Source organism: Indicator indicator, chromosome 38, assembly GCF_027791375.1.
Source record: "Indicator indicator isolate 239-I01 chromosome 38, UM_Iind_1.1, whole genome shotgun sequence".
Classification (NCBI taxonomy): domain Eukaryota; kingdom Metazoa; phylum Chordata; class Aves; order Piciformes; family Indicatoridae; genus Indicator; species Indicator indicator.
The window spans coordinates 4,802,196-4,817,237 of NC_072047.1; the positions used below are offsets into that span (position 1 = coordinate 4,802,196).

The following is a 15,042-nucleotide window of genomic DNA, read 5'->3' on the forward strand; positions in this document are numbered from 1 at the left end:
GAGCTGGAGGAGGCAATGACATTCAGTGGTGTTTTTCTCAGGTGAAAGGCGCTGTGGATGATGATGTAGCAGAAGGTAAGAGCAATATATTTTTAGTTGTGGTGGTTTTTTACTGAATATTTTCTGACTTTTTAGCCACTCCTGAGGCAGGGAGATGTGGATGTGATCTTACCGAAATACCTCAGAGCTGCTGTAAGCAACTGGAGCAAAGCAAATAGACATTGTGTGCATTCGGATACCCAGGTGCAGGGTGGGATGAAACTGATTTGAGTGTACTGTGCTGCACACTTAAGCAGCCTGAATTCAGTCCTTCTTAGAAGTGTTTTGCTGGAATAATTTTCTAGGATTGTGAAGATTTTCCTGTCATTCAGTTTTTGATTTGTTTTTTTTTTTCCTAATCTGCAGAATGGGAATGTGATACTTGCATTTCACAGGGAGGTGTTCTGAGAGTTAATTAATGTTTGTATTCTTTGAAAATCTAAGTGTTAGATAAAGATTAGGTCATTTTCCCAATCTCTACAGCTCCTTTTAACAAGAAGAGGAAGAAATCTGAGTATTTGTGCTTGCTGACTTGGGAAGTAAAAGATGCGTTTGTTTGAAATATTACTAGAAATTGCCTGCAGTGTTCCCAAGGTGGCAGTGCCAAATGTCATGTCACACTAAGATGGCTGCCTCTGGTTGTGACTGGTTGAGAAATGTCCTTCTCATTTTCTTTTACTGGGCTTGGGGATCATAGGAGGAATCCTACTTTGTGCTGCTGCATCGCTATGCTAGAGAGCAGGTTTTCTTCTGTGAGGAGACTCCCACTGACTTCTAACTTTCTTCATCCATGAAGTCCTGTTCGCAGAACAGAGCCTGCAAGATCACAAGTTAAATGTTGCTTTTGCAAGCAGCTGGCCTTGGCAGTTAGGTGATTCCTGGGCATTTTTCTTTTTGTACGTGTCTGGAATTCTCTGAGTTATAAGTGAAATTCATGTTGTGTTTAGAAAAGCCATAACTACAGTTTCCATTGTTTCCATATTCCACCTGTCGCTCAGTAACTTCCAGAGGCCAGTATGTCAGTGTAGACATCAGTGACTTGTTTTTATTTATTAGGTGCAGCATGTGGCAGGCAATGTGCCTTCAGAGATGGGAGAGGGAAAAAGAAAACTGTAACAATTTTTTAAAGTTTCATTTAACGTTCTTGGGGAAATATGTTTCAAAGCTTGAATTCAAAACTACTGTTAAATGTAATTTTTTCTTCCTTGTCAGGCTTTAAATTCTGACTTTAATGAAATATCCAACTAAATCCTTGATGAAGTTTGGATATTGAAGTTGTCTGTATGGCAACTGCTTTCAAATAATTCTGCATTAAAATAGATGTGCTGATATGCACATAATAGAGATGAACTTTCTATATATGTGTGGTCAAGCGGTTTTCACAGGGGTCTGGACATGCAGAAGTCAGGAAATAGGCTGTCCTTGACTTTGTTGGCTGTGCTGAAGCCTTGTGCTTTGTGTTGGGAAAGATAACTCACCAGCTTTGTGCTTCCTTGTGCGAGGACTGCAGCCACGGTTGGGGGACTTTTTTGTAAGTGCATTAAGTGGCTTCACTTGCAGCAGGCCAGGCAGGATGGCTTCCAAAAACTTGTAAGAATGTCCATTTTTGACTTTATGGGAGGTGCAGCTTTCTGATTTGGTGACTCAAAGAGAACTTTCACCCCAGTGTCAGCTGTAGCTGACTTATGATAAGTCATAAGATGAAAATGCCAAAACTTTGATAGAAGTGTGAGACATCCTGAAATTTAAATGCCTAGATCTTGGAGAGAGCTTCCAAGGCTGGTTTTGATACTTGATTGTATAGAATTGTGGAGCTGAAATTCTCACTTCTTCCTGTGTGTTTAGCTCCCACAATTCATGCTGGAGATAGTTAAGAGGCAATTGTTTCAGCTTCCATGCTATCCTTCACGTCTCCTGTGATACTGTTGGAAGGGTTAATAATGTGTCAAGCTGTTGGCTTTTTTCCTTTTCTAGTCGTATTTCTGGCTTGGAGGTTCACTCTTAATGAAACGGAGCCTTGTGTGTGGCTCTTGAAAAAGCTTTGCGTGCTGCTGGTCTTCTTTCAGAATACCCAAGGACAAGTTGACAATGGCTCTAAGTGTAGTCTGGGGACTTTTCTACCTTCCCTGCCTTTCTGCCTGCTTTCTTGTGGCAGGCAACATGCTGAAAGGTGAAGAAAATCATGCTGTCTGAAACTGAGATGGTTGTTTAACCACTGTGGTCTGCAAGCTGACGAGTGTGGGCTCTGACTAGGGTCATGCCCGAGGACAGTGACAGTTTTTGTGTGGTCATACCCAGGGTGTGGATTTTCGTGTTTTGAGAGGCTGTAGAGGCCAAACTTCAAGAGAACTTGTGGAATGCTGAAACTTCACTGAAAACCAAAGTGAGGAATACAAACCTGAAGGAAACGAGAGGTTTCACTTTCTGTTTTCTTCCCCTTGGCAGTGCAGTGTTGCAATGTTTGTGTTGGAAAGCGGGCTTAGGCTGAACTGGGAATTGTTGACCAAGAACGGGACATCATCCAGTTAATTGCACTGATCAGCAGAGTGTGAACCCTGTGGCCTCTCCACAAGGTTGTCCATGAAACAGGGCTGATGGAGGGGGAAAAAAATTGATATCGTAACAGTGGCAGCAACTTGGAAAAGGTCTCCTGAGAAGGCTTGTAAGCATCTTGCAGGTCAGCTCTGACCCTTGTAACCTCTCCTGTAGAACCAGTACTGCTGTGGGTGCTCAGGCTGGCCTGGCTGGCTATTGCAAAGTCAATATTTGGTGGCTTTGGCTGAAACATGAACTCTGACATACAGGCTTTGATTTTCTGGCTTTCTAAGCACTGTGTGATGAATGGATGTGCCTTTCTTGTGGAGCTAGTGAGGGTGGAAGGGAAAGAGGGGGGACAGCTCAAGAAGAGGAGACGGCGGTGAGTCTGTTCCTGGGGCCTGCCTGTGCTGTTCTGCCGTGGCAGAGCTCTTCTGACTTGGAGTACAAATGTGAGGAGCAGAGGAATAGCTTCTCTTCTTTTGCTAAGCTTGGTGTAAGCTGTGACCTCGCTCTCTTGGATCCCAAAGTTAAGCACAGAAATTGGGTTATAAATGGAAATTTGAGTGTCAGCGTCATTATAATTTGGGCCCTTAATTTTAACTGATGGCAAATGTTTGCCTTTTTGTGATTCAGGAGTCCCCTGGGTAAAGGCAAGGGTGTGGTAGCTTGTGCTCTTGTTTCTGAAACAGCTGATTCTCTGCTCAGCAGAAGTCTTCCTCCCCTCTTAATTTTCTGTTTGTCTTACTGGAGCCCAGTCCTGCAATGTCTGTGTTTAACTTGTTTTGTGTATTCTGGAGAATTCAGAGCCAGGACATTGGATTAGCCAGGACTTCTCCAGCGGAACACGGAGTCATTGCCCTTGCTAAGCATCTTGTAGTGCTTGGATTTTTTTTCCTTTTGTGCTGGAACTGTTTCAGTGCAAGTAAGACTTAACTGTCCAGAAGCACTGGAGAGCAGACATGGCTCTGTTTTCATAGGAGAAGCTTCCTTTATGGGAGTGGTCACAGGCAAGGATGACAAGGATTTTCTGCAGCAATTGCTTCATTTTAAGACTTTTACGCCATTCTGTTCTCCAAGAAGTGGCATAATTGCAACTCCAGTTGGAAACAACCAAGAATTGAGTTTAAACTGTCTCTGAAAACTAGAGGCTTGCTTAATGAACTGAGTTTGTACTTTAGAATAAATTGAATCAATTTTGTTTTAATCACTTGGCAGAAGGAAGAGTCAAATTTCTGTATCTAAATTTCTTTCAAGTGTAATCCAAAGATATGGGATGTTTTGCTGTTCTTGAATCTCTTTGGCTTAAATTAAAAATCAGTTGGAAAACGGAGTGAGGTCTGTGTGTCATAAATGCAGAAATTATAGTGGTCAAGACTCCAACAATACAAATTAATGGAACTGAGCTGTCATTGGCAGTCCTGGTGGATTATAGCTCTTGATCAGCTTTAAAACTTCATATCTGATAGATTTAGAGGTGCTGCCTAAAACAATTCTGCTCTGGGTATTTCTACCTTAGAAATTGGTTTCTGTGGTAGCTGTAGCATCATGGAGTGTGTTTTGAAAGAACTAAAGTGAGAACTGCAGCTCTTTGTGGAAGCAGTGCTGAAGTAAGAATGAAGAGCTAGGTGTTCCTAGCTCTACTGTCTGCCTGGGGTTTGTTTGTTTTTCCTTTCTGTTCTCTTCTGGCTTGCCTATTTAGGCTATGGCTACATGTTTAGCAACATTCCTTGCTACTTTGCCAGCAAAGTGTTCATGTAAATGCAGAACGAATGTGTTTGGGAAGCTGATGCAGCTGAAAAATTAAAATTGTGGTTTTGACCAGATTATTTTTCAGCTGAATTGAGCCCTGCTCTGATTCTTAGAGTTCTGTGTGTGCTTGGGCCCGTATAGAGTAGAGAGTGATCAAGTGGCTCAAGGGAATACAAGGACCTACCTCTGGAAGAAGGTTGGTGTCTTAGAAGGCTTTATGTATGGTCAACACAAGTTCCTGATCTCCAGGTGCTCTGCTGCTGCTAGACAGGACTTTAAACCTTTTCTGTTCAAGACCTAGCCTTTGATCAGGTGCTATCTGAAGGCCAGCAGTGGAACACTGACAGTGTTGCTCTGGGGTATTATCTGAAGAGACTGAACTAAAACACTGGCAGAGTGAGATGGTTGAAGGTCTGATGTGGTACACTAATGCTTGCCAGAGGTCCTGCATCACTTCTGTTGGATGTAAAGACTGAAGGTGCTCTAAGTCTGTGCTGATCATGAAAGTAGATGGACCTAGAGTTGTTTGGGTCTTGTTTTTCTTTTTCTGGGTTAGGTTGCAGTCAAATGAGATCCCTGGATGTACATCTGTGTGGAGATACAAACACTATAGGTGTAAAGAAGGGGTGCTGTAGGGAGCAGCATGGATTGGGGTGTAAGGCAGCTGCCCAGCTGCTGTGAGGTAGCAATTGCAGATTTTGTGTGACAGCAGATCTCACAAACACAAATGCCTTGTATCACTGTGCTGTAAATCATCTTTTGGAGCACTTTTTGCAGCTAAAGCAGCACACATGGAGCAGGTTCTCTTCCTTTGGTGTCCACATAAGCAATGCATGGAGATGATATCTGCTCAGCACTGTTCCTAGCTCTATGTTGGTATCAATGCAGTTCAGTTTCTTGGAAGCTGTTGTAGGAAAGAGCACCACTTAAATGAGAGGTGGATTACTGACTGATCACTTCCCTGTAAAGCACTTCAAAAAGAATCTGCCAAATGATCATCTACTCTTGTCAAGTCTTAATGTTCTTAATATGATTTGAAGAATTGATCCCTTGTTTGGAGTTCTGACTTCACCTAAACCAATGGGTTGTCTTGCCTTTGGGTACTGTAGAGTTGGGCCTGCTTTGATTTAGGTGCTGCTGAGGGCTGCATACAATTAAATCTGCTGTGTGCTGTAGCTCCTGTAGTAAAACCATCAGCTGCTGGTGGAATCAAGCTAAAGCTACTGTTCCTTGTTCTTCAGGAAGCACCATGCTTCCACAGCAATGTTATTAGTATGAGATGCTTTTACAACTGCCTGAGGGGTCTTTTTCCTGTTTTCAGTGCTCTATAGCATGCAGTGCCTTAACTGTGCACAGGGTTTGCAGGGTGAAACTGAGGCTTAGCCTTATGAAGAAATGATTGAACTGAGTGAAAGGTCTTGGTAGAGGTGGGCACATGGGTGGTGAATGTGAATGGAGACAACAGTTATCAGACTGCTCTGTAAATACTTGAGAGGCAGCCTCACCAGTGCCCGGTCCAGGGGGACAATTCCTGCCCTGGTCCTGCTGGCCCCACCATTGCTGATCCAGGCCAGGATACTGGTGGCCTTGACCACCTGGGCACACAGCAATACTTGATCTAAACTAGTTGAGAACATTGTCTTTCAGGAAGCAGTGGTAGATCTTGCGATCAAAATAGCCACATCTGGGCAGTGTAGTCTTTTAAACATGAGTGGAAAAGAGGTAACCACAGTTGCTGTGCAGCAGTAGCGGTACCTGACTGAAAGTAATTCTCAGAGGCTTCTGTGCATGACTGTAGTTCAACAGCAGAAACAGAAGTCGCTGTAAGCTTCTAACTTGCCATGCTTTTGTTAAGCACTGGAGGAAAACAGCCATTCTTCACAGAAATGCGTTTTCTTCTTGTCAAGCCACAAGTGAGAGCACCACGAAGAAACCCAGCATATTTAGCTTACATGTTAAATCCTTAGGCAGTCTCATTTTGGAAGAAAATTTGAGGGTCAGGAAATGAGGGTTTTAGAGTTGCATGGTAAGACAGTGAATCCAGGTATGCCTTTTAGGTGGGAATGTTTCTCTTTACATTTTTGATTACAGTTCTTAAATTAGTGACCTGGAAATAATGTGATCTCCAAACACACACAGTTGGCACTCTGGTTTTGAGGACTTGAGAAAAGATAGTTGAGTATATTCAGGAGCAGGTAAGGAAACTGACTCCATACTATGGCTGCTTATTTAAAATGTGGAGTAATTACCAATATATCCTTGCCTGTTAAATGCTAGAAATGCTCCATTTTCCTTTTTCCCACATGACTACAAAAAGTATTGCAGGGACCATTCTTTGATTCTTAAAAGCAGCGATTTCATTTGGCCTTTCTCCTGTGAGTAGGTCAATAGAAAATGCTTCCCAGAAATTGAACTCTGTGTTTATGTATCAATGGAGACTGAAGGACTTGGTCTTTTCAAGTGACTTCAAAGGTTAAATTGGTCCAGCAGAAAAGAGCTGTGTAATGAATAAACCTTAGCTGCAACAGCCATATAATGATTCTCAAAGACACTTTTTGGAGAGCTTCTGGACTTTTTTCAAATGGGATTGCTTAGCAAACCCCTAAGTTCTTGGAGTACTGGATAAGGATTCATTTAAAACAACAGCCCTGGGACTGGCTTTTAACAACTGTCCTGTTCAGCTTGTTTTTCTGTGAACTGTGGGCTTGAAATGGAAGGAGGAATTAGAATTCCTGTTGCATCCTGACTTGCTTCTAGGTTCATTGTCAGTTCAAGTAGCTGCTGCTTCTGAAAGAGTTGCTCCTTCCTCGGACCTTCACAAGCCCCTGCTTTGAGCTGGCAGGGACTTTCACCAGTGCTCACCTGGGAAACCAAATTTAAATGATATGTCTGGGGTTATTTGCTGTCAGATTCGTTTTATACTGAGTTACCAGCTTAGTCAGGAGTAGGCCAGGAGTTGCTTCTCTTGGAGAAATTATAATGATTTTAAGGCAACCTGAGAAACTAAGGCACTGAACAGCTTGCTCAGGCCTTTCTCAGCCCTTTTGTGCTCACAGGTGATAGGTTCTCACTCACAGACTGCCTTTCACAGGCAAAACTGTGCTCCTAGGGAACTAAATTCATGTTTGAGGCCATCTCTTCTAATGGATTATTTTTGGCCCCACGTTGGGCGCCAAAAATAAAAAGTGTGTCGGTGTGAGCTGAAATTCCCCCCCCCACTGACAATAACCAGGCTAGCCCAGTCTGGAAGCAAATGAAGGCTGTATTTACAAGCAGAGTCTAAAATCTACAATGAAATGCAATGAATATGTACAAATATACAAAATTCACAACATTCACAAATATATACAATCAACAGAAAAGCACAACCGATCTCCCTTTGCTTCCCCCCAAGGGGACCCTCCCAAAGGGGCCTCCCTCTCCCAGGAGCTTCCCCCCAGACCCCCCTGGACAGAGAAGCAGAGTTAGTTAAGCAGAAAGTTGTTAACTTAGCTGCCAAGGTCAGTACGTGTTATCTTCAGCCAGAAGAGAAGAAGAAACAGCAGCCAGACAGCCCAGCAACTGCCCCCACTGCCGAACGCAGAATGTGCAGAATGCCTACTTTGTTTTGGGTAATAGTTCTTAAACATTTCTATCTATCCAATGGAAGTGTTTAGAATAATCGTTATTTTGCTTACACCCAATAGTGACTTATTTACATTCTTTCACTTTCTCTGTTCTGAACTTTGCAAGGAAAAATTAAAAAGACAGTTTCAAACCATCACAGATCAGTATGAACAAACAGCAGTTGAAGATGGATCCCACAAACCTCATTACATAGTTGAGCAGTGAGAAAACAGCACTGCTTTAGAGAGGTGATGGCAGCCTTCACCAGCAGCATTAGGGGAATATGAAACTGGCTGCTGGACCAAAATGATAGTTCTGTGTGCTCTTCTGCCTTTTCTCTGGCAGTTCTTACCGTAGTCGCATGGGTTTAGTGGTGGGGGGTTTTGGTTGGGGCTTGTGGTTGGTTGGTGCTGTGGTTGCTTGGTTGTTACTGAATCTTTCATGTTGTTTCCAAGCAGTGTTCAGGGTCTTTCATTTTTCTCCAGACTTTTTTGGAAGTGGTGGGGGCTGGAAACACACAAGTTCTGTCACTGGAGCAGAAAACACAAGCTGTGCTTAGCCCAACAGTGTTGTTACTGACAATATTTAGATACCTCTTAGGAAAGTGCAGTAGCAAGACAGAACATTTAAACCAAACAAAAAAAAAATCCTTCAGATTTTGCACATTAGGTTCTTGGCTCCTTGGAGCTTGTGGATTCTTTTCGTTGGTTTGACCTAAAGAAGCTTGTATTGAACTAGGAAATAACAGACATCCACTTGGTTCTGTAGCTTATCTGCTGCTGCTGCTTCTGAATATCAGGGAAGGATGTTCTAATTTGTCAGCTACAAGTGTGCTACTAGGTCACCACTGTTCAGCTGCTCCATGTTGCTGCACAAGGGCTTAGTCTTCTCTCCTTGCTGGTTGTTCTTCGTTTGAAGAAGCTGTCAGGAGAAAGTAGTGTGCAGCCCTCTTGGTTTGCAAGGTCTTTTATGTATATGTTGAAATAATTGTTCCAGAAGTTACACTGTGGTGTAACCTTCAACTGGAAGTTGTTTGGCACCTGGTTTGAAGTCTTCAGATTTACTTACTCTGAGATGTGGGGGAGAGATTGATAAAGACAATGACTAGAAATGGAGAGAAATGAAAGTAATCATTGAGCTGTTTCAACTGGAAGTTCACTAAGTTATTTCAACCCCTCCATGCTCTGTTTTCCCTGAGATCAGTGTGCCAGTTTCCCAAAATTAAATTCCAAAGCTTCTAAAAGTTACTGCAAGGAAGTTGGAGATCCGTGCAGGACAATAATACAGCTAAACAGTCTGTGTTGTTTTCAGCTGATATATAGCTGTCCCAAAATCCAAAGAAAAGGTCCCAGTCTGTAAATGAAGAAGGTGAGAGATGTAAAATAATACATTTGAAGTATTTTGTGAAAATTGGTGGAGTATCTTAACAATGCAAATTTTTGAGATGTGTTCTAAATATCACCATATGCCTTGCAGAATTGTTAGCTGTAGATGCCATTTTGCATGTAAAGAAGTGAGTGTTGAGAATCTCTGAAAGTCCAGGCCAGGAACTAGGATTGGCCTCTGCTTAATTTATATCTATTTTTTTAAGAAGCTGAGGCATGTGTGCTTGGGCCAGAATAGAAACATGGCAAAATACTTGCCAAGTTTGGGGTGGGGAGGCAAAGGAGGCAACTGGTAAAGGGAAGACTTTTTTTTTTTTTTTTTTTTTTCTTCTGCCCCCCCCAGGTTCCAAGTGCCGCTAAAAATACAGTAAGTACCAAAATGAACTGCTGAAGGAGTGAATGCCCATAGTGAAGCAATCCATAAAGTTTTATTCCACAGTCACTTGAGAGCCAGAGCAGTGCATTAATCCCTGCTGGAAACTTCAGCTGTGCTTATGACCTTCACAAGCGCTCTGTTCCCCAGCAAGCTGCCTGCAGCTACTCTAGTGAGTCTGCCTCTCTTTCTCCTTCCTCAGGGTGGGTGAGAGTCAGTGTTTGCCTTCCTTCTCCTTCCCCAGAAGGAGGCCCTGGAGTGTTTGAGGTGCCATGCTCTGTTGCAGTCTGCACCTGAAGATGAAAAGCCTTAGACATTTTTGTCTTAGCTTTTGCACCTGAAGTAAAATAATAGAAAGAATGAAGCAAAGAATAGAAAGGCTCAAAGAAGCTAAGTCTGAAGCAGCAGAATCGTTTCTAGGAGGTGGTTTTTATAGCTATGACAGCAGTACACGCCCAGCCACAGCATCCTAGTAGCTGATTTTTGAAAGGCACTGCCAAACTGTGATACTCTTCTAAAATACTGCTTCTAATTTTTCACTTGCAATATGGTTTGGAATGGCTTCAGCAAAAAAAAGGGAGAAAAATCAAGATCTTCCAGTGCTCTTAGTCTGTGGCATTCTCAGTGAGGAGAAAGGCATTGCCTGAAGGCTTCTGTTCTCTACATATGCAAAACAATAGCACAGTGTGTTATTTCCAAATATATTATTTGCAAACAGAAAACCAACCACTGGCTTTTCTGTGCTCTGCAGCCCATTGAAATTCTGGCTGTGACTCCAGCAGAGATTTTTCCATAAATAGCTCTGTACTACTTCAGAACACAAACAACCTCTGAAAAGATCTAAAGTGAGATCTTCTGAGGGAATTGTGTAGCCTGTGCTATTGGTGTGTGCTTAGTGCAGAGTCTAGGGTGGGTAACAGGAAGTGTTCTGTAGTCTGTGGGGGCTATCCATAGGAATTTGGTTAGCTCCTAATCCAGATTAGTTTCAGGGACTCAGGAGCCACCTGGCTTGAGCATAGGGAAAGAAAAGACTCAGAAAAATACACACCTGTGAGCAGAAGCAGGTATGCATTAGTGTTGTTAGTCATCACCTGATGGCTTTTGTTTTAGACATTAGGTAGTAAGTTAAGTAAATATGACTTGAAATATAAACAATTTTGAAATATAAACAGTTTTTCTATGAACAGACACCCAAATTAAAGCTTCCTCTTGACTGTTTTTTCTGATTGGATGTTGGGTTACATGAATTAACCCACAGCTGATTTGTAGTGCAGGTTTGTCAGTGCTGTGTAGCTGAACATGCTCTTGAATAAGTAACACAGGGGCAGCTCTTGTGTAGGTGTGTTCAGCTCTAATTGGTGTCAGTGATTCTGAGTAAGGTAATTTTTAGTCTTGAGGGAGAAGCAAGTAAACATTTGTGAACTAGATGAAGAGGCAAGTAAACGCTTCCATGTTTTGCTTCCATCACAGGGCTGATTTTTCTGCTAGTCCTGTTGCTCGTTGCAGAAATCTTCTCTTGAAAGGGAATCAAAGAGCGTGAAAATAACTTCGGCATTTGTGAAATCCATGCTCTTGAGTGGCAGACTCTTCATTGTCCTTCTCAGCCCCTGGTTATTAAGCAAATGTGTTTATCAGCTGTCACAGCAGAATGAGGACGGCATCACAGAGAATGGGGCTGACCGGACCTTGGGAGCTTGTTAGTACATTCTCTAAACCTTTCAGCTGAACCTGTTACTGCTGTTGGGCTTTAAGTGAAAACCCTTCATCTGCAGAGATTCTACAGGCTCAGAAGTGTATATTTGAAAGCTTAGCTACCCATGGGCTGAGTCACTGGAGTCTGGAATGACTTCTTTTACACTGTTGAAGATCACTTCTGGTGAGGGAACACCTAGAATTTGTGTGGGGATTGGGTTGCATGCTGGGCCTGGATGGAAGTGAGCCCCAATGCCCAGACAAGGGAATGCCTCTATGCCGTGAACTGGGTGTCACTTGTTGGGAAGAACAGCTCAGCTGCTGACACTTCTTGCTTTCAGGCCTAGATTGTTTTTTTTTTTTCTTCAAGAATTTTTTTTCATTCCAACTCAGCATATTGAGAGTAGTTCCCTAAGGAAATGGAGGTACAGCTAAAGTAGTAAAGCACTTCTGCTACCAAGGGGCGATTGGTCTGTGCTTGGCAAAGTGCAAACACGCTTATCACAAGTAGAGGAAATGAAGCTTGAGACTTAGGCCAAGGTTTTTAGTGCGTTTTGGGGAATCCCTGTATGACACATGACTTGAATTTCTTGGTGTGTGCCCTGTGAGGATATGGAGCCCTCCTGTGGGCATTGTGTATGACTCTGAGGAGCCTACTGAGTGTGATACCATGACTGAGCTCTAGGAACACAGATTTTTCCAGAGAAGAGGCTTGAGGTGGAGTTCTGGTCTCCTGCATCTTCAGTCTGCCTGTGATTAATAGGATGTTCTTGATCTGTAGCTCAGCAGCAATGTTGTGAGAGAGGTCAGAAGTGACAGTGCTGTTTTCCTCTGAACAGAGGCTAATTTCTCTGTTCCAGCATAAAGTCTGCTCTGGAAAAATCAGTAAACTTGAATTTTCATCCTCAGCAGTGCAAAAATTGAGATGTTTCTTGAAAATTATATATGTAGAACCAGTTTTGCTGCAGCTTTATTAATGATACATTGTAAAGTAAAGCTCTGCAGGCAGAAGACATGTTGGAACAAGTCATGTACCGGAGCACTGAGGCTAGACAAATGGCTGTGTTAGAGCAGAAATAATCAAATCTGATATTTATAAGCCTTTTTGTCTCAAGTCTCGTCATACTGCTAAACGGGTCCCTCGGTTTTAGTCACAGAACATGCAGGCACCTAAGGGGGTCCTGTATAAAGCAGTTTGGACATGAAGTTAGTTCCTGCTGGAGTTAATTTTGTTCCCTTATAATTAGATATGTCTGATCTGTTTGTGATTGTACAAAGGATAAAAATTATGAGTAACTCTCCAAATGAATTCTGCATAGTACCAGTACAACTTAACCCTTTTGTTAGCTCTGGCTGGGGGGACTTCTCAGTAATCAGTGCAGATTTTGCTGGCTGAACAGTCTTTCTGGGGTGGAAATAGAACTGGTGTGGACTGTTGTCATGCTGCTTCATGCAATAAGTTGTTTAAAGGCATAATGTGGGCCTCAAAGGCACAGTCCCTGTGATAGGAAATGCTAGAAACAGGAAAATTCAAAGGGGGAAGCTCTTCTGTCTGGAGTAGTATTTAGCCTGCTCCCTCTCTAGTACAAACTGTAGTAGCAGAGAGCTTGATGTAAAGCTAGGTGTGACATATCCCTAGGAGGAGAGTTGCTGTTCTTTTCCCCTTTCTCCACCTGAAAACCGATTTAAGTTTCACAGGTTGGAAGCTGTCAGCATCCGAGTACTGTGATGTTCAGAAAACTGAGCCCCAGGAGAGCTGTCGCATGGAACAGCAGGCTGGCGTTTCATGATGCTGAAATGTTGGGCCTGCTGTTGGTTACCTTCTTTGGTTATAGGCAGAGCAGTTCTACAGGCAGGAAATCCTGTGGGCAGGCTTGAGGTTGTTTTGGTATTGCAGTGGCTGCAAAGAACAGGCTGAAGGAGAAGCTGTGACCTTTAACTGCTTGTTCCTAGTTGTGAACAAGTGTGGTAGTTGGACAGCCTGTGAGGTTGTTCACCTGCCTGGCTAAGGTCGTTCAAGACTGGCACGGGAGTGGGTCTGGATTTCTGCCACTTGTGCCTCTTGTGTTTGTGATATTAATAAAGTGGTGTCAAATGTCCTGGGAAAGGGTCATGCAGTTTGAAAGAGCTTTGTTTCAGCCAACAATAGACCTGAACCAGTGTGAATAGGACAAGCAAATAGGTACTTCCGGTCATATATTACAGAATACTTGAATTTGGGGAAGCCTGGGTATTAAGAGACTTAAGCCTTTTGTCCTTGGTAAGATGTTCCCTCTGTGTACATGCATGTGTGTGTGTGGCTTTCTGAATTTGCTGGCAGTAGTAGAGGAAGACAGAATCCCATTTGTTAGAGTAGATATTCTTCAGGGGAAAACTCTAAACCTAGGTAATGAAGATCTGGAGAGGAGAATTTTCCTTGTTGCTTTCCTAACCAGGTTTGCTCCTCATGTTAAGGAGACTCCAACTTATGTTTTGCTGGTTCCACTGTTAGGTTTTTTTATATCAACCAGTGGTGGAGCCAATTAACCTTATTAATTAAATAAGCAGTGCCTGGTCAGCCAGGTCAGCAGGAGCTCTTTGGGGTGTTTGCATCTGGACTGCTCCGTTGTAACTGTACTGAGAGTGCTGTTGGCTTGCAGTTCCTTGTGAGCCCAGACATACTGTTGTGGTCAGTTGATTCTTTCACCTAGTGGAAGAAGTTGTTTTCCTATGCCTGTGTTCTGAAAGGAACTGCTGTAATATCTTAAGGTTTAAAAATAGAAAGTGATTAATGAGGGGTGTGAGGGTTAATGGTTTCTATACAGAAACCAAACAGCTTTGCTTGTGTTTATACAGAGAGAACATTCTTCTATCTGCTGTAGTTACGAGTTTATTGAAAGAGGACTTTTCACAGTAATTTTTCAAGCACTTTATTAACTAATTTGGGGTTAAAAACCAAACCAACACAGAACTATGAAACTGTCTGATAGCTGAAATGGTCTCAAGGCATGAGTTTGGGATTGCTTTTAGACAGTGAAGGCTGGCCCTGTAGCTTGTGTGTCTCCTGTAGGTATGGGGACTTCAGTTGCATTATCTCTAGGCTATCTAAGAACCTATTATGAATGCATCTTAAATTCAAAGCCATCCTGATATGTCTGCCCTGTGAAATAGTGGTCTCGAGGTACTGGTTCCTTCTCTTCTCTTGTATCAGTCCTGCTACTCTTAAGGGATTGAATTGATTGGTCAGAAGTGCAGATACATTGCTGTCCTGGTTTGGGTTTGGTGGTTTTGGTTTCGGTTTTTTGCTGTTGTCAGAATATTGCTTTCACGTGTGTTTGTTGCCCTACAGTGCTTTAAATCTTAGCACCTGAAATGCCACGTTTCATCTTGGTGTCAGAGATGTCTCAAGATGTTTTGGGAGAGGAGAGTGACAAATCTCATCTCCCAGACATGGGTAACGTTGTGGAAGTCTCTTAATAGTGGTGTGTGTCCTCTGAGGGCTGTGGTTATCAGATGAGGACTTGGTGGTTATTTATCTCAGACACTGGTGCTTGAAGAAGAGGACATTGAAATGAAGTCAGCAATAAACAACAGAATGCATCCAATCTCCAAAAGCCTTTAATGTTGGTGACGACAGAGCACTACACGTCTGCTTCTCCCTCAGATGCTCCTCCCTGGTGC

At 42.8% G+C, this 15,042-nt stretch overlaps 1 protein-coding gene across 3 annotated transcripts in view; it reads left to right on the top strand.

Moving 5' to 3' along the window:
- PPP2R2A (protein phosphatase 2 regulatory subunit Balpha) overlaps nucleotides 1-15,042 on the top strand; it is a 32,823-nt gene that overhangs the window by 6,704 nt on the left and 11,077 nt on the right. For all 3 annotated transcript variants that reach the window (XM_054396703.1, XM_054396705.1, XM_054396704.1), the window contains one exon: nucleotides 1-75. In XM_054396703.1, the coding sequence (XP_054252678.1) occupies nucleotides 1-75 (75 nt within the window). The remainder of the gene's footprint in view (nucleotides 76-15,042) is intronic.